The sequence below is a fragment of the Asparagus officinalis genome, chromosome 5 (assembly GCF_001876935.1).
Source record: "Asparagus officinalis chromosome 5, Aspof.V1, whole genome shotgun sequence".
Classification (NCBI taxonomy): Eukaryota; Viridiplantae; Streptophyta; class Magnoliopsida; order Asparagales; family Asparagaceae; genus Asparagus; species Asparagus officinalis.
Genome location: NC_033798.1, coordinates 86,385,324 through 86,404,735, shown reverse-complemented (window position 1 = coordinate 86,404,735; position 19,412 = coordinate 86,385,324). Strand labels below are relative to the sequence as shown.

General features: G+C 40.2%; 2 protein-coding genes across 2 annotated transcripts in view; one reads left to right on the top strand and one right to left on the bottom strand.

The window, feature by feature from the left end:
- LOC109840017 (protein KINESIN LIGHT CHAIN-RELATED 1-like) overlaps positions 1 to 5,382 on the top strand; it is a 21,374-nt gene extending 15,992 nt beyond the window's left edge. The window contains 1 exon segment of the mRNA XM_020408510.1: positions 4,943 to 5,382. Coding sequence (XP_020264099.1) covers positions 4,943 to 5,174 — 232 coding nt within the window. The 3' untranslated portion in view covers positions 5,175 to 5,382.
- LOC109840016 (protein PLASTID TRANSCRIPTIONALLY ACTIVE 7-like) lies at positions 5,805 to 7,427 on the bottom strand. The gene is made up of 4 exons (XM_020408509.1): positions 7,279 to 7,427; positions 7,156 to 7,206; positions 7,000 to 7,053; positions 5,805 to 6,328 (listed from the first exon to the last, which is right to left on the bottom strand). Exons 1-4 carry the CDS (start codon positions 7,339 to 7,341, stop codon positions 5,993 to 5,995), a joined length of 504 nt encoding a protein of 167 aa, XP_020264098.1. The 5' UTR covers positions 7,342 to 7,427; the 3' UTR covers positions 5,805 to 5,992.

Sequence of the window (19,412 nt, the reverse complement as noted above, 5' to 3'; positions counted from 1 at the left end):
GGAAAGAGATTCTTTTTTTTTTCTTAAATTTGTATTCACTCTTTTTGTTACTTCATATTTTTTTAGCAAATTTCTCAAATTGTCCCAACATTTCATTGCACTTGGAATATAACTAATTATATGAAGGATATAACTTGTTCTCTGAACTTACTTTTGGAGTCGTGTGTTTTACCTTGTTCTGAATCTGAAGTTGTATTGTATCTCCCTCATAACACAAATTTTCTTTCTTTTCATTCTCGTTTGAGCCAGCTTCTGATTTTTCATCACTTATCATGTCCCAATTTGTCACTTTCAAACTTTGGCCTCCATTTTCTTGTCTGTCTTGTTCAATGGGCATTTGTTCTTGTACTGATATGGTTTCTTGTAACGATAACAAATAAGTTTAATTTTAGATTCACTAGAAGGATATTGATTTACCTTATTTATATATTGATTCGGTCTATTCTGCCAATATTTCTGTCCATCTTTTGTTTTGAGAAAAGACTTGAACCCGTTCACAATTAGTTCAACCTGACTATTTTCATTTTTAGGACTTGAGCCAGACTCTTTCTTCTTCTTTGTCAGGAATTTATTCTTTTTGGCCTTTCAGGGCTAACGACTTCTTTAAGTTATCTTCTGAATCATCCCCTCTCTTTTAATTTTGCTTCATAGGTTAGAAGATTTCTTACAAGATTTTCAAGAGTTAGTGCAAAAAAATTTTGCAACTCTTCGATAGACGTTACCGTTGGTTCCAAATCCCTAGAAAGAGAACAGAGAATTCTTCTCACAAGTTCTTATTATCATATTCTTTTCCCAAAGCTTTTGGTCTGTTCACAATATTCGTGAATCGAGTGAACATATATTAAGCACTCTTCGAGGTTTTCATCTTGAAATTCTCATACTTACAAACATTGTAAGTTTCGCCTCTTTCACCTGTAAAGTTTCTTTGTGTAAAGTTTATGTGTGTAAATTTCGAAGTACTTCAAATTTCCCACACAGTAGTACAATCTGCCACACGGTTAAACTTTTAAGCAGTTCAAGAACAATAAAAAGCATTTATAGCTTTTGCGTTTAAAGAATAAAACTTTTAATCACCAAAAGGACCACTTATCTCTAAGAGTGACAATGGTGGTCTCAGCTATAAAAGGTCATAGGTTTACTACAACCAGTTTCAACAATACTCCAAACATTTAAATCGATGGACAACAAAATGACTTTTATGCGTGCTTTCTAATTAGTGTAAATTATCCCATTAAAAAGTGGGGGTCGGTTAACTACGTCTCTCAGGAAATACTGTTGTAGTAGTCAAACTAAACTATCATCTCTCTAGATTGTGAATCTTAAAGATAGGTAACGAGGCTCTACTATCATTTTTTGGATTTGAGCTGCACGCCTGAGGGCAGGGGTGTGTGAATAGAGTTGCTACTATTTTTTGTCAAAAACACATAATATGTAGTGGAAAAGATAAAAATAAGAGGGATCCGTGTTTTTGGTTCTTTTGGAATGTAATTGACACAAATTACAACAAAAGAAAATATAGTGCAACAAAGTAATTTTTTTTCATGGGGTTCTTTTCCGTGTGCCAATGGAGCGTCAATCTTATACTCCGTTGAGTCACTGACTGAGACGATGTGTTTTTTTGCTGTTGATGAGGATCAGATCGCTTGGAAGCTAGCTCTATCTTCTCTTGACAATACCTCCAGTATGTCTCTGTGTGTGTGTTTCTCTCCGCATGTCTTGTGTCTTTCTCGTTTGTGTCTAGATGACTTCCTCTCCTTTTATAACCTAAAAGAGAGTTAATGGTCCACTTAATTGTGAATTAAGTGACCATTAAAGTAAGAGTTAGTCGGGAGCGGTTATTCCCCCGAAAATAGCTCTGAAAATGCTATTTGGGCGAATTTTGCGGGTTGGGCGAAGTTCGCTGAAGATGTGGGTGAATGTCGCTTCGGTCGTGGGCGAAGGTTGCTTTGGACGTGGGTAACTTAGTCCATGTGGGCAAAGTTTGTTAGTTGGCGAACTTCACCTTTGAGTTCAAATTTAGCTCAAAATTCGACTCTAGATTTGGTCAATTGATGACGTCTTTTGACTTGATCTGAAGCATGGGGCGGGGAGGGGGGCGTCAACTTGTGTGTGACTTGATCGAATCGATATGAGTTGCTTGGTGATGTTCGCTTCAATCATCAGGTGACCTTCGTTGCAGCTTATTGTTGGCTTGGCTTTGGGCCCATTCGAAGTGTGTAGCCTATGGACATTCACTTCTTGGATCTTCAATGAAAATATATTTTGATCGTCTACAATCCACAATAAACAAGCACAAATATCAACCAACCAGGAACACAAGATTTTATAGTGGTTTGAATAACAATTCTATGTCCAATTTTCCTTCACGCGAAGAGGCTTTCTTACTATGCAAAGAGTTCTAAATCACATCGATTCAGTAGATCTATAGGATCACACCTTGGAATCTACTCGAAACTAGCCGTTTAACCTAATTCTCCACAATGAGTAACACCTATCTCTATCTAATGTCAACCCTCAATTCAAATGGGCTTGAGTATAGCGTAAAAAATAAGTTCAAACCAAAACTAACACAAACAATTAAAACTCTAAATATCAGGAAGATCATACAACCCTTCTGTTAAACAAACTATCATACGATGAATATAAGTGTAGCTCGATGAAGAACAGTATAGAGAATCAATCCAATGACAATTCTCGTTGAAACGATCAGAAGATGTTGTGTGCGACGAATAAGAGTCCGTAGAGGCTCCGGGGTCAAATCCTCCAATGAAATCTCTCACAAATTAAAATCCTAGAACTCTTCTCCCTTGCTCCCCCCCCTCCCCCTTTCTCTCTCTCAATGATATTAAGTCCTCAATACTGCGGGAAAAGGATCCTAAATTTGGTAGAGATTGGAGATAAAAGAAGCGACAAATGGCTGAGATCAAATTTAAGAATTCTACAATCTACATGTTTACCATCAATGGTGGTCTTGCCCATCAATGGTGTTGAGGCCCCATCGATGGTTGAGCACCCATCGATAATATGAAAGTTTCTGTAGTAAAAAATCATCGCTGAGTGTTGTTGTTGACTATCAATGTGCTCTTCCTATGATTGATGGTTAGGAGGTTGAAATCAGTTTTTGAGCTAATTTTAACGTTGTTTCGCCTCGTATACTTTTTAATATATTTATTTGTAGTATATCATCTCAAATAAATATTAGTACCAAATAAGAGTTTATTACTCAAACAAGAGATATTGTATGGATTACGTCCTAACATGATGGGTGGTCATCTTTTAATTTGGGGAGGATGAATGAAACAAGGAGTAAATGCAACAAGAATTACCTAACGGAAAATCAATTAGGTAATGGAAGCGAACATTGTGCATCCTTTACTTGAATGGGCTCTTTTATAGATTCAATGTTTGTCAAGCATTTGCATTTATTTATTAAAAATAGATGATTAGATCAATTACAGCATTAATAGAGCTATACTTGGATCATGTTGCCAGGAGCATTAATAGAGCTATACAGAGGACAAATAGATGATTAACATTTGAAACAGTAATAGGTTACTGAATGTGATTCACGAGTGGTGAAAGGTTTTGTAAAAACAGCCAATGAACCTTTTCCTTCCACTTATTGCTATCTTTGAATGTCTATCATCTCTCGATATTTCACCCTCCACTCCACATTTATCTATTCTTCTGTTTGTTCATCCCATTTTCTCTATATTATCATATGTGAGTTTCCTTCAGCATGTTCTGTCCTCTGTCACATTTTCCTGTATCAGTGGGTTAAGGTATCATCTATTAGGAAGCTGTACCCGTACCCGACACATACCCGTCCTATACGGAAACCTCTTGGACAGTTCTTCAACATATTCATATGTTTATTTGGGCCTCTACTTAATTATATAATAGATGTTCTAATTGAAAACACTCCTCATACACTTCTTGGATGTATATTCTACACTTCACATCTATTTTTTATATATTAATCTTATGTAAATAAAAATAATAATATTAATCTTATGTAAATTATTAATTTTAATACATATAAATATACAATGCATGTATGTATCCGTGTCCTCATACCCTACATTTTACAAATTGCCATGTCCCATACCTGTACCTAGAGGCATCTATTCACATTCTAGGGGTGCAATGCAATTGCACCCCTAGACATTTTACAAAATTGCATGTATGCATGCAAAATTTTACATCCGCTCCCCTGTAAATTATCAAAATTGCACCCCAAAGCCCAAAAAACTAAATACATTGGTAACAATTTGAATTAATTCATTGGAAAATAAAATCTCATTTAAATTTCTAGCAAAGAGTATTATTGATTCCCATTACGAATTATAGTTTTATAATTTACATTTTTTACTTCTAGGTAAATAAGGTAAATAGACACATGTTGTCCGCCTCTCAAGGAAAATATTTTGGATCCACCACTGCTCATACCTGTAGCCATGCAACCTCAGGTATCATTAATCTTGTGCCACTGCCACTGGACCACCAGTCACCATCACCCTTCAACCTTCTTCTATTATTTATGGTGTCATCTCTTTCCTCTTGCTAGAAATAAAAACCTGGGAGCATCATGTGCATGCAAGCTCTTGTTCTTCTATCAAAACAATCCCAGCTAATCCTACGAAATTTAAATAGGTTTCTTTGTGTATGGCCCTGTTAAATATCTACTTTTCAAGATTTTCCTCTGTTCTCTTTTAATGAAGTGCGTTGGGCGCTTCTTCACCTGTGATTATTCATGGATGCTTGAACCTCATCCACTAGGGGCACAGTCCACAAGTTCCCAGTTTAGGCTTTTGTTGTTTTAGAAAGACCAATATTATAGTTTTAAAGATCAGAACTTCCACATAAACAGAAATCATAGTCTCAATCCAATATATGACGTAGCATTATAGTTCTTGACATCACTGTTGATGATTCATTACAGGGTAGAGGATGCGATTGAGATATTGGAATACGTCCTCAAGGTTAGGGAGGAAAAGCTCGGGACAGCAAACCCCGATGTTGATGAAGAGAAGAGAAGACTAGCTGAACTCCTAAAAGAAGCTGGCCGAGCCCGAAACAAGAAGGCAAAGTCGCTGGAGAACCTTATTGTTAACACATCACAGAGGATGAAGGAGGTTACCAAGAGGTGGTCAGGCCTGGGATTCAAAAATTAAGCACACTTCTTTGTTAGCACAAAAACAGTTGTAAATTTTCAAATTTGATTCTCTAATTTGCGTGTGGCCCTTCGAGTGAATTCTCCCTCATTGTGAAAATTTCTGCCTGAACAATATATTACTGAGTGTTATTGTATCTTATTTGTAAGGTTCCCTTAATTTTTTTTGTATAATTGAAACTATAATTTCCGTTTCTTTTACTTTGAAATACTCGGTTCAGTTGCAAGTTGGCATCTCTTGTTTGATTGGATTCCAGTTAATCTTTTGAGCAGCTAGTAATTCTAACTGGTAGCTGCCCTGACTTGTTTTCTTGCAAAATTGCATAAAAGAAATTGAAGTTTCATAATTGTGGAAATCGGGGCCTAACTATTTCTTTTCTCTGTGCCGCGGCGCTCATGAGGAACATAAGAGGCAGGTAAACCATAGATAACAAAGCAAAATCATAAACTTTTTTACGCTTCATCATAATTCAATAATCAAATGTCAAACTTGATTCTGATACAGCAGCATGTAAATGCTAAGTTATAGAAAGGCTTAATTGCACTTAAATGCCTTATAGTATCCCCGACCTTGCACTTGAAGGCTCATCATACTTCAGTATATTGAGGTATTGCATTGGATGCAGAAAACTTCAATCAAAAGACTGCTCGAGACTTAGCAGCTGTTCATCACCAGATATGAGAATTTCACAGAAAACAACATTAAAAGCCAGAGCTTGGCAACAAGACTTTCCGAAATGCAGACAACTGGATTTATTATATGCTTCAAGTGATAAGGATTCCTTACTGCATAATTGACAAACTAATAGAAAAGACGCGCTAATCATACAATTCATTTCTCAAATATCCAGGCCCCGGTTTGAAAGGATCAGGCTCCAAATAGGCTTCTGGCCGACTGAATCCAGCCTCGTTCATCCGGTTACTGAGTACATGTAATATAGGTTTCTTTGATCCGTACTCATCTCTGTTGTTCTCCACATACTCTGTAGCTTCAGCAGCCACCTCGTTCACAAAATCGAACCTATTCTCCTCTGATAGCAACAGCCTCGCGATGTCCATAGACATTATCTTTCCAGTTTCTCTAATCATCCTCACTTGTTCTTCGAGAAAAGGTATACGCTCCATCTTGTAGCGCAATTTGTCATCTTTCTTTGTCTGAAATAAACACATAACACACCAACATTAGCTGCCAAATTTATTGAATTTTCTTCCTGAACAATGTTATACTTTGTCATCGAGGATTCTGAACCCCAAAGATTGTAGAATTTATATAACTTGTTATATCAAACTTCTATCTTCTGTAGACATAGAGCAAGCTAAAGGGCCAAAATTGGATTGAATTTCTGTTCTCAGGAGATTTAACACCTACCACTACTCCCAATCCAATTTTAAATCTGACATTTGGAATTGTATGCCTCAATTGACGTGTGAAAATATTCCCTAAAATGAAGCTAGAAGAACAACTTCAGTGAAACGTGCATTAGAAACATTGAGTACGGTTACAAGCTTCTTGAGCATGTATGCATCTAATCCTGGCAAAAATACTTCACTGAAAAAAAAAAAAAATTAAGAGCAACATTTTTGGAGGTAATAAGAACCTCTAATTATGGCCAAAGATCGTAATTTGAGTTCGCCGCTTAATTATAATAAACCAATGATTAAACCAGTGTCCTAACACCCAAATTTACTGTGTGTCAAATTGCAAAAGCTGATTACAGCTGAGACCGATAATTGGGCAAATGAAAAAAATAAAAAATACAGTAGCACTAATATATTTTTAAAATTTTTAAAAATTCAGGACTTGTTTGTAAAAAACTTTAGGTTACCAGTTTCCTTCGCCTCCAGATTCTTCTTCCACTGCCCCCGTTTCCCTTGGGTTCCTACAAATCAATCAACACGACAACAAAATTGAAAAGCTTTCAAATGGAAAATTCAACACGTTCTTAGAGTGTACAACCGGAGAGACGAATTAATCGCCGGACCTGAGCCCTAATGCTGCTGATAAAATTACCCCCTTTATTTAGCCACGCTGTCTGCGATGCGAGAGAGATGAAAAGGTCAAGCATGAAAAAAACAAAAACGAGAGTGAGAATAGGCGCGCTCACCGCGAATTGGGGAGAGCGATGAAGAGGGCAGTGGACAAGCTGCTGCTGAAACGAGAGAGCCATTGCTTTAGAACGCTGGCAAGCTTATGCGATAAGAAGAAAAACGAGAGAGACCATCTCCGCAAGAGAGACGGCGGCTTCATGGGCTTAAATGGGCCTAGTATTATTTCTGGGCTCGAAATGAATGTTATTTGGCGAGCCTAGTGTCATCTGGTTTGAACATCGAAGTGATTTCTATGGGCTGGGCTAAATATTTATAGACGCGATTATTATTGTACCCATGCTACCTGTATTTATGTCATCTATATTATAATTTACTTAACGTGCTTTGTAATTTTGTTGACCTCCGTGAAACTCCCTGTAACCAATATATCAAGACTTTACAGTTGAAGATAAAATTTATAGATTATAATTTTATATTATAATAAGTTCAGTGAATTAAAAAATATATATTTAAGTCAAATTACCCTTTTTTTTTTGCGTGAGTGATCACGATGATATACTTCACAAAGAGGCTGCTAGCTCCATATCCCGAGAAATTTTGACCGTATACTACATCAAAATGTTGTTACTATTCGCATCTGACTGAAGAAGTAACCTATGACATACATCAGCATGAACTTCAAAATGTTAGAGATCGTCTGAATTGAGTACTTTATGATTGCCGATGAAAAAGTCCAACTTTGTTTTGATGTGATTCGGTTCAAAATTCAACTTTAAAATGAGTTTGACAGGGAGAAATCTAGACTAGAGTCCTATAATTATTTGATACAGAACTCTAGATCTTTCTCGATGGGAAATGAAGAATCAATGTCGAAATCATGTGGTTCTTTGGTCGTAGAAGCAAAATTCACTAAAATTTCACCCTAATTGTAAGGGGCGACCTTTGTGGATGAAGATCTTCATCCCTCTCTTGCTAATTTGGCACACATTTAGGGGTTTTTATTGGCATTGAGATTTCTCGTGGACAAACCCTTGCTGGATAGGCCTAACCTTAGTGTACGTCCTCTTTTTTTTGACTTTAATCGATTCCTGTTCTGGTTTCCCTTCTTCTGGCTTCGGCCTCTCTTCTCGAGATTTAGGGCTGAACCTGAACCTTCTGATTCGGACGATTTCCTTCTAACATCCTCGGATAGAACATGCTAACAACCTCACTCAACTTTAACTTCTCCTTCCCCGTCGAGTTGCTAATTGTGGTCATGCAACCTGACCAACTATCCGACAATTACGATAGAATCAATAGGGCCTGCACTTCGCCATCAAATGTGATGTTCACAAAGATAAGTTGATCAACAATCGTGTTGAACTCGCTGAGATGCAACGTGAAGGAATATCCTTCTGCCATCTTGAGGTTGAAGAGCCGCGAACTTTTGAAAACTTTGGAGGGGGTTCTGTAGGCTGTCTAAAAATCACAATAGATAGTTGATCCCTCATCAAATACCGATGATGGAAGTTACAATCTGACGACTTCCAGAAGGCTATAATTTGAAGACTTTCACGTAGATCGTAGAAGGTTACAATCTGACGACCTTCACGATAACTAATGAAAGCTCTAATTCAACAGCCTTCATAATCAACATCGGGAGTTACAATCTGATGACTCTCATATTTTCAAGGAGCCAAGACGAAGGTTACAAGGTGACGATCTTTGCAACGCTCTAGCAAAAGAGACTACAAATTGACGGTCTCTTCATATTAAAACGCAGATATCTCTCAAACCATAAGGAATTTGGCAAAACAGAGGAAGCGAACCGAAGCCTTTGGCTCAGTTCGGATGGATCCGCCTCGTCGAGATAGCCGATTTTCATATATAATTCGTCCAATTCCGACTTACGGTTTGAAAGTTATGACCTGTTCGTCGCAACAAGTTATGTTCTGAAGTCCGTCTGCAAGACTGGACTTCGGACTTAGCCTGAAGCTCGCCGAGCCCACTTAAGGCTCACCTCTGCATCCAAGATTCAAAACGCAGAGGTCGTTCCCACGTTCTAAACTTAAAACGCAGAGGTCGTGGCTGCGTTCCAGATTCAAAACGCAGAGGCCGTAGCTGTGTTCCAAACTCGAAACGCAGAGTTCATGCAGAACCCAACTCTGCGTTCCAGGTTCAAAACGCAGAGTTCACCTCTGCGTCTCAGATGCCAAAACACAGAGTTCACCTCTGCGTCTCGGATGCCAAAACGCAGAGTTCATCTCTGCGTCTCAGATGTCAAAACGCAGAATTCATCTCTGCGTCCCAACTGTGCGTCTCCAATTTACAGAACGCATGCGGCCTGTGCGTTTCCAATCTCTAGCAGAGATTTAACTCTGCGTCTCATCTCTAAGACGCAGAGTTAAGGTCCAGAACGCCAATTTAGGCGTTTGACTTGTTCAAAACACAAGTTGAACGGCCTCAAAACCGTTTATCCCACGTTCTGAGGGATTTTCGCTCCACTTAAGAGCGGATTGAGGGGGTAGTTACCACCCTTAATCCCCTATAAATAGTAGGAAACTCAAGTGAGTTTGGATCCTTCTTTTTTTTTTTTTGGGGGGGGGGGGGGGGGGATGAAAGAATCGGATTTTCTCTCATCAACAAAGGGAAATTCGGTCAAGGGCTGGCTTTTTGGACCTGAGGATTGGCAGCAAAGAAGAGCATTCATTCTTCGACTGGAGCTTTAGAGGTCGACAACAGGAGCTTCTTTATCCTTGGCTTATTAACCGAACTTTCGGTTTAAATCAACTCTTTCATAGAGATAAACTCGCTCTGAGTTATTAACTCGTTAAGAGTTATTTTTTTAAGACTTGCCACGCAAGTTCTCCACAGCGTCAAATCGTGAGGAGAAGACTACATTCCAGTGAATCAAGATGTGCGGATCGTCAACGGAGAGCAAACTCGACGCGAGCATTCGAGGGAGGCACTCCATCGCCACTGTGAAAAACCCAGTTTTAAACAAAGGGGAGAATCAAATTCATTCTCCTCTCTTTTGTAATCGGAATCCAAATTAAAATTGATTTTGAGATGAATACAAGTCAATTTTTCTTTCATTGTCTTTTTACATCAAATTTTCCACAAACAAAAGATGGCGACTCTGCTGGGAACAGGCTTCTCTGACGAAGAAGTGGTGGCGCAATCCGACGTTCATCTCACTGGAACGACCATTGAAACTCTGATTATCGAGTTTGATCAATCCAAGTACGGGGAGGCCCTCTCCTCCGGATCCCTTAGCCCCAAAGCTATGCGCAAGATCCACAAAGTTTCCGAGAAGACTAAAGCTCTAGTTGTAGCCAACTCATCTAAAGACTATCTCCCATGGGGGTTGCACTGTTCATACAGTCCCCTCTCTAAAGGAGAAGACTCAACTTCGGCACAACGCCAAAAAAGCCGATCCTCCAATCAACGCGAACTCCGCGTTTGTGAGCCTCAACATGAGCTCTGCATAAGCCAAGCTAAACGCAACCCTCAGGTGTGCGTTTCCCAGATAGAACGCAGCCTTCAGAGGTGCGTTCTAACACCAAAACGCAGACCTCAAAACCGCGTTGATCTGACTGAACGCAACTCTCAAGAGTGCATCCCAGAACCAAAACGCAACTCTCAGGAGTGCGTTCTAACATTTAAACGCAGACATCAAACCTGCGTTGATCTGGCTGAACGCAACTCTCAAGAGTACGTCCCAGAACTAAAACGCAACTCTTAGGAGTGTGTTTCACAAACTGAACGCAACTCTCAGGAGTGCGTTTCAGAATCCGAACGCAGATCGCAGGACTGCGTTTCACTAGCAAAACGCAGACTTTGGTCTTGCGTTAATCAAGCTAAACACGACCCTCGTGTTCCTTCTTTGGAACGCGATGTGATTCGTCGTGTTCAAAATGATCAACATGGATTTAAAATTCATGTTTGCTAAGAACCAGTCCCATCCTTTAACGGACAGGGGGTTCCATCTCTACCCTCACGCTCTGTGAGAGGTTCATCCCAAGTCTCTGACTTGTGGGGGTTGCTGTCGATGTTCAACCGACCAACGAACGTCGTTTTGCTCAATAATCAACGACATTCCCACAGGAAAAAGACTTTAGAGGATGAATACCTTGGGGTCACTATCAATACGATAGGGAGAGGGAAAGCCTCAGGACCTAGTTCCGATGATTCTAAGACAAGTCATTTACCGACCGTCAGAGAAATCGCTAACAAGTTTGAAGGAGTCTACCAACGTACTCGGACGCGAACATGAGCCATTCCCCCTGTCAACTATTGGAGTTTAGCCAGAGGAACTAATTCCGATGACGAACACTCAGCCATTGCGGAGTCCCAATCATCAAGCTCTTTCGTTGGGCATGAGAGCTTCGCCCACATGGCAGAACATTCTGAAGATCTTTCAAAGAGGGTTGATGAGCAGGAGGCCATGCTCAAATCACAGCAGGAGGCCATCAATGAACTCATGGCCATGTTGACTCAAATCGTCGCAGATAAGGCCAAATCTCAGGAGACAGATTCGCCGCTTAGGCAAGAATCTTCCCGGAGAGGAAAAGCGTCTTCATCCCGACCTCACACAAGCAAAGGGAAGGGAAAAGTGGTTGATGATACGGCTTCTGACCAAGAAGACCATAACCTGGAATCTTCCTCTGATGAAGGAAGAGAGACGGAGAACTAGAAAAATCTCCAATCTGCCAAAATGGAAGAATTGGAAACTCGTCTCAACGCCATTGCCAATAGAAGCGAGCTCCAAGATGAGGGAGTTATCAGGCCCTATCCTACCGAATGGGATGCAGCCCCTTATCCTCCAAAGTTCGAGGTCCCGACGCTACAAACTTTTGACGGCACGGGATCACCGAACCAACATATTTATCATTTCAAGTTACAGACTAAAAATGTAATATCAAACGATGCCATATTGGCTTGATTGTTCATTAGTACCCTCAAGGGAGTTGCCTTTGAATGGTTCAGGAAACTTCTCGTGGGATGTATCCAAAAGTGGACAGATCTAGAGAGACTCTTCCTATCAAGATTCTTTGAAGAGGATACAGAAGTCTCCATCCATACCCTTCTCGCCACTAAGCAGAAAAAGAGGGAATCCATCAAAGCCTTCGTCAAAAGGTTTCGAAATATGGCTCTGCGATGTCCGACAGGTATGACACAGTCTACCCTAGTGCAGACCTGTCGACACAATTTGCAAACTGACCTCCTAGCCCGAATAGGAGTTGCAGAATGCCGTTCCTGGAGACAACTAATCTCTCAAGGCGAGCAGGCTCAAAAAAATCATTGCCAGGATCAAAGCGGAAGAACAAAGTAGGCATGATCAGCCTGAGCAATCGGACCAAGCCCGACCTTCTCCTGAGCAATCGGACCAAGCACAATCCCCTCAGTCAGAAGGGGAAGATACTACGATCACTGAAGCTAATCCTCTTTAGTAGGATGCCGGGTCTCCAATAACTATCACGTTAACAGTTACCTCTGATAGTCAAACTCGTTAGATAATGGCTCACTAGGCGATGTGCTATGTCTACTCTTTTTTCCCCATGCACTTATTCAAGACTGAGGGTTAGTTTATTTGTAGTCCATTGGATTATGAATAATAAATTTTCTGAGTGGTCATGTTCAATAAAATACCTTTGTCAACCACAAAATCCATAAAACTATCACGTTAACAGTTACTTCTGATAGTCCATCAACTTGCCAATCCTCTTCAATAGGATGACAGGTCCACAAAACTATCATGTTAACAGTTACCTCTGATAGTCAAACTTATCAGATAATGGCCTACCTAGTGATGTGACTCTATTTCGACATCATGGATAGTGCCTTACTAGGTGATGTGCCTTGTCTACCTCTTTTTATTCCCCTGCTAAGTCTTAATCAAGACTGGGGGTTAATTACTTAGAATCCACTGGATTAAGAGTAACGAATCTTTCACATCATCGAGTTAACATTACACTTCTGACGATCATTGCTCTGATCGCAACACAAATCCTGTCACGTTAACACTACACCTCTGACAAAATCAACTTATCGACTCTCGTCAATAGAGCGATAAGTCCTCAAAGTTGCTCTGATCGCAACACCAATCTTGTCACGTTAACAATATACCTCTGACAAAATCAACTTATCAACTCTCGTCAATAGAGCGATAAGTCCTCAAAGTTGCTCTGATCGCAACACCAATCTTGTCACGTTAACAATACACCTCTGACAACCCACTTATCAATCCTCATCAATAGGATGATAAGTCTCCAAAGTTGCTCCAATCGCAACACAAATCTATACACCTCTGACAACCCACTTATCAATCCTCATCAATAGGATGATAAGTCCCCAAAGTTGCTCCAATCACAACACAAATCTTGTCACGTTAACAATACACCTCTGATAAATTCACTTATCAATCCTCGTCAATAGGATGATAAGTCTACAAAGTTGCCCTAATCGCAACACGAATTCTTATCACGTTAACAATATATCTCTGACAAAACCCACTTATCAATCCTCGTCAATAGGATGATAAGTCCCCAAAGTTGCTCCAATCGTAACATAAATTCTTGTCACGTTAACAATACACCTCTTACAAAACCCACTTATCGACTCTCGTCAATAGAGAGATAAGTCATCAAAATTGCCCGATCACAAATTCTTCTTGTCACGTTAATATCACACCTCTGACAAAATCCACTTATCGACTCTCTTCAATGGAGCGATAGGTCCACAAACCCGTCAAGTTAACACCACACCTCTGACGATCAAATCAACTTATCGACTCTCTTTAATAGAGCGATAGGTCCATAAAATACTGTTAGGTTAACATAACACCTCTAACAGTCAAACCCCCCAGTGAACTTGTTAATTCTTTTTAAAATCCATGTCTCACACGCATGGGGGACTTTATCTCGATCCCTAATTAGAGATAAGCCTACGCCTAACACGCGTTGCCGGTTAATCTTTTACCATGAAAAAGACACCAGGATTCATGCCTGGGGGAATCTATCTCGACCCCTAAACAGAGATAAGCCTGCATCTAACACATGCTGCCGGGTGGTTCGTTCCCGCGAAAATGACCAAGTCTACGTATTCAACATCGTAGCATCAAAATCCATACCTTTCACGCATGGGGGACTTTATCTCGATCCCTAATTAGAGATAAGTCTGCATCTAACACATACTGCCGGGTAGCATATTCCCACAATAATAGCAAAGCCTACGTATTCAATATCGTAGCAGGTCATTATTAATAACGCCAAAATCCATGCCTTACACGCATGGGGAATTTTATCCTGAATCCTAAGTAGGGATAAGTCAATGTCTAACACACGTTGCCGGTTAGTCTTTTACCGTAAAAAGGACATCAAAATCCATGCCTCACACGCATGGGGGACTTTATCTCGATCCCTAATTAGGGATAAGCCTACACCTAATATGCATTGCCGATTAGTCTTTTCCCATAAAAATGACAAAGTCTATGTATTCAAAATCATAGTATCAAGTCTAAGAAGATTCATTCTCTTAGCACAACGTTACATGTGGAACGGACTTAGACAATCCACATGCTAGCCTGACTCAAACGGTAGTCGGTAAAGGCTTATCAAATCCGTTGATGGCTGAGGGTTTGCCAAAAATCCTACGCACGTTTGCAGGCCCATCAGCTTAATGGATGTGAGTCGAGACTTAAAACAGATGCGCAAAAGATAAGTCTCAAAGACTTAGTCAAAAATGCACGGAAGCCACTTCCATGTCTTAAGTCAAAATGTTGAGATCAGACCCTCGATGCAAAAACCGAAAACCGAGGTCACACCCGTGTTCCAAATTCAACATGCAAGGGTGAAACCCGCATCTCAAGTTCAAAATGCAGGGTCCACCCCCACATTCCAGAAGCAGGATTATGGCGCATACCTTCACACAGGTCCTGCGTGGAAAATCCCTTCAACCAAGCTGCCTTCGAAGAGAGTGTAGAGAATAACTCCTTTGTGACAAGGAATCAACAGCTCCAGGATCAGAGTTGAGATCCAAAGTATTTCGAAAATTCGTCCCAGTCAACCACGAACTTTCAAAAACTTTGGAGGGGGTTCTGTAGGCTGTCTAAAAATCAAAATAGATAGCTTATCCCCCATCAAATACCGATGATGGAAGTTACAATCTGACGACTTTCAGAAGGTCATAATTTGAAGACTTTCACGTAGATCGTAGAAGGTTATAATCTGACGACATTCACGATAACTGATGAAAGCTCTAATTCAACAGCCTTCACAATCAACATCGGGAGTTACAATCTGATGACTCTTATATTTTCAAGGAGCCAAGATGAAGGTTACAAGGTGATGATCTTTGCAACGCTCTAGCAAAAGAGACTACAAATTGACGGTCTCTTCATATTAAAACGCAGATATCTCTCAAACCGTAAGGAATTTGGCAAAACAGAGGAAGCGAACCGAAGCCTTTGGCTCGGTTCGGATGGATCCGCCTCGTCGAGATAGCCGATTTTCATATATAATTCGTCCAATTCCGACTTACGGTTTGAAAGTTATGACCTGTTCGTCGCAACAAGTTATGTTCTGAAGTCCGTCTGCAAGACTGGACTTCGGACTTAGCCTGAAACTCGCCAAGCCCACCTAAGGCTCACCTCTGCATCCAAGATTCAAAACACAGAGGTCGTGCCCGCGTTCTAAACTCAAAACGCAGAGGTCGTGGCTGCGTTCCAGATTCAAAACGCAGAGGCCGTAGCTGCGTTCCAAACTCGAAACGCAGAGTTCATGCAGAACCCAACTCTGCGTTCCAGGTCCAAAATGCAGAGTTCACCTCTGCGTCTCAGATGCCAAAACGCAGAGTTCATCTCTGCGTCTCAGATGTCAAAACGCAGAATTCATCTCTGCGTCCCAACTGTGCGTCTCCAATTTACAGAACGCGTGCGGCCTGTGCGTTTCCAATCTCTAGCAGAGATTTAACTCTGCGTCTCATCTCTAAGACGCAGAGTTAAGGTCCAGAACGCCAATTTAGGCGTTTGACTTGTTCAAACACAAGTTAAACGGCCTCAAAATCGTTTATCCCACGTTCTGAGGGATTTCCGCCCCACTTAGGAGCGGATTGAGGGGGTAGTTACCACCCTTAATCCACTATAAATAGTGGGAAACTCAACTAAGTTCGGATCCTTCTTTTTTGGGGGAGGGGGAGCAAAGAAGAGATCTTCGGCTAGCTTTTGAAAGGATCGGATTTTCTCTCATCAACAAAGGGAAATTCGGTCAAGGGCTGGCTTTTTGGACCTGAGGATTGGTAGCAAAGAAGAGCATTCGTTCTTCGACTGGAGCTTTAGAGGTCGATAACAGGAGCTTCTTTATCCTTGGCTTATTAACCGAACTTTCGGTTTAAATCAACTCTTTCATAGAGATAAACTCGCTCTGAGTTATTAACTCGTTAAGAGTTATTTTTTTAAGACTTGCCACGCAAGTTCTCCACAGCATCAAATCGTGAGGAGAAGACTACGTTCCAGTGAATCAAGACGTGCGGATCGTCAACGGAGAGCAAACTCGACGCGAGCATTCGAGGGAGGCACTCCATCGCCACTGTGAAGAATCCAGTTTTAAACAAAGGGGAGAATCAAATTCATTCTCCTCTCTTTTGTAATCAGAATCCAAATTGTAATTGATTTTGAGAGGAATACAAGTCAAATTTTCTTTCATTGTCTTTTTACTGCAAATTTCCAACAAACAGGTGACTAATTTGGTGAGCGACAATCAGATCTGCCGTAGAGCATCTCGATCCAATATTTCCCAGTCCCTGTCTGATTCCTCCTTCTTTCTCTTAGTCTTGCCCATCAACGGACGGTAAAGATCCTTCTGATACAGATAGTCCTCCATATGCGACTTCCAGTAGGCGAAGTCTGACCCGTCAAACTTCTCAATCTTCGATTTTCTTTCTTCTGGCATGGTTCTCACACAAATCTCCTAAACGAAACTCTAATACCAGTTGTTGGGGTTGAACACACAACCCATGTCCTTCCGGATATTGTGTTGAAAGTAGGCAAGCAAGAAATCACAATAAATAAAAGAAAAACTTACAAGAAAGAATAATCAAACCAGAGAACACCAGATTTAACAAGGGTTGGAAAATGTGCCTATGTTCTCGGGAGTCACACCACAAAAACTTGATTAATTGAAGAAGATTACAATACTCACAAATAAGTTTTTATCTCTCTGAGGTCCTCTAAAAACCCTCTTTTTCTATGTTTCATATAACCCTAAAAATTGTTTAGGTATATATAGTATCCTAGCCCAAAACAGTTTCTCAAACGAAGCACGAAACTGGAAAAACCAATTCCGGTCGACCGGACCATGGGTGTTGGTCAACCGACCAGAACACACTTATTTTACAGGGTTTTCATACATATTATCGGTCGACTGGGTCAAGGCCCTCGGTCGACTAGCCAGAGCCCTGTTTCCAGCCTTATTTCCTATAGTTGCTTCAGTCGAGCGGATCTCCTTTTTCGGTCGGCTGACCCAAGATTTTTCAGCCTCGCAGAATTGCTTCAGGTTTCATTCTTCACATGACCAAAACCAACAGAAAAGCCAATACATATTTTTTCTTTTCCCCTTTCTCTCCGCTGCCTGGGTGAAAACGAGGGAGGGAGATGGAATCGCTCGCTCGACGCCTTCGACTTTCCCCGATCTCTCGCTTCTCTCTCTCTCTCCAAAACTCTTCCCCGATTAATCTCCCCCTCCCCCCTCATTCTCTCTCATTCTCTCCTCTCTCTGTCTCCAAAATCCTAGTTTAACTTTGCCTAAATCATAGTTCGACACCGACCAAAGCTTTGACGCCGATCAAATCCTAGTTCGATGCCGATCAAACCCTAATTCAACTTCTCAGTTTTCTACAGCAAATCGAGACTGTAGCTCTCCGATCTGGTTTGATTTTCTCAAATTTTCTGAAGATTAGAGTTCTCCTCTCAGATCTCTCTCTTGTGGAAATGCACATTGCAAAGAAAAGACTCATCGATTCATCAGTTGAGTTAATTTTTTTTATTTTGATTTTTATAGTATTATACATTATAGTTGCAACTAGCTTTTGGTCTATAGTTTATTTTTTAATATGTTTTTGAGGTTGGTGGTCATAGCTAAGGGAGATGGTACTAGTTTTTTTTTTAAAATTTGTTTTTGAGGTTGGTGTTCATATGCTGTCCTTAATTTCGCTTCTGAAAAGCTTCCTTGAAACTTTATTTGGATGAAGATATATGAATGAGAGAAGTCCTTTTGTAGTAAAAAATTCTTGATTGCACTAGCAAGTTAAGAAAATTAGGACTCAAATTGTTATTTTAGTAGCTTGTTCACGCATTACAGACCCTTGTGCTTAAGTTAGTTGAATCATCGAGCACTTACACTATCAGTCGATCGGATGGCCACACAAGACTGCATATAGCTCCAATAGAATGTTTATAGACCTACAACAAATAGAATCTTAGCAAAATTAGATATTTCTAAGAAGCTTGGTATGAAAATGTCACTGTTCATCGAGATAGTATGAATATGCATACACATCACACGTATTGCTGCGTCAACACAGTGTGTCAAGTAGGCTTTTTGTTATTCCCACATGCAGCGTCGCTATTAAAAAGTTACTTATGGAGTTAACATTTGTTCTCTTTGTTTGACTCATTTCATACTCACATTAAAGATTTACTTTTGACTATGAACATTAGGGTTTAGTTTGTGACGTGCTTACTAGAGGAAGTATTTGAATTTGTAGATAAAAGAAGATGATGAATGAGCTATACAAAGGAAAAAGATAAAACATTCAGCATGGATTATGGCTACATATGCAGCATATGCAGGTGCTATTATCACAACTAATATCTACCAAGTGGAGTATATAGATAGATCTATCTTAGATCAAAAAGATGAACATAGGAACTTACTTATTCAGCGACTTACTTAGCAAAGTGACAGAGATTGTCGTGAACAACTACACATAGGAGTTAATGCTTTTGCTAGACCGTGTCAGTTGCTTAGGGAGACGGGACGTCTTTATGGTAATAGACGTAGTTCTTTAGAGGAACAAGTTGCTAAGTTCCTTCAAATTTTTTTCTCATAACTGGAAGAATCGAGTAGTGAAGTTCAATTTCATGCGTTCGGGAGAGACTGTTAGCCACCACTTTCACAAAGTATTAGAGGCATTATTATCTCTTGAAGATCAA

Coding starts and splice junctions, on each gene's coding strand:
- LOC109840016 (XM_020408509.1), bottom strand. CDS start 7,341: ATGGCTCTCTCGTTTCAGCAGCAGCTTGTCCACTGCCCTCTTCATCGC. Junction 7,054..7,155: donor TCAGCAGCATTAGGGCTCAG/GTCCGGCGATTA, acceptor ATTGATTTGTAG/GAACCCAAGGGAAACGGGGG. Junction 6,329..6,999: donor TCTGGAGGCGAAGGAAACTG/GTAACCTAAAGT, acceptor TGTTTATTTCAG/ACAAAGAAAGATGACAAATT.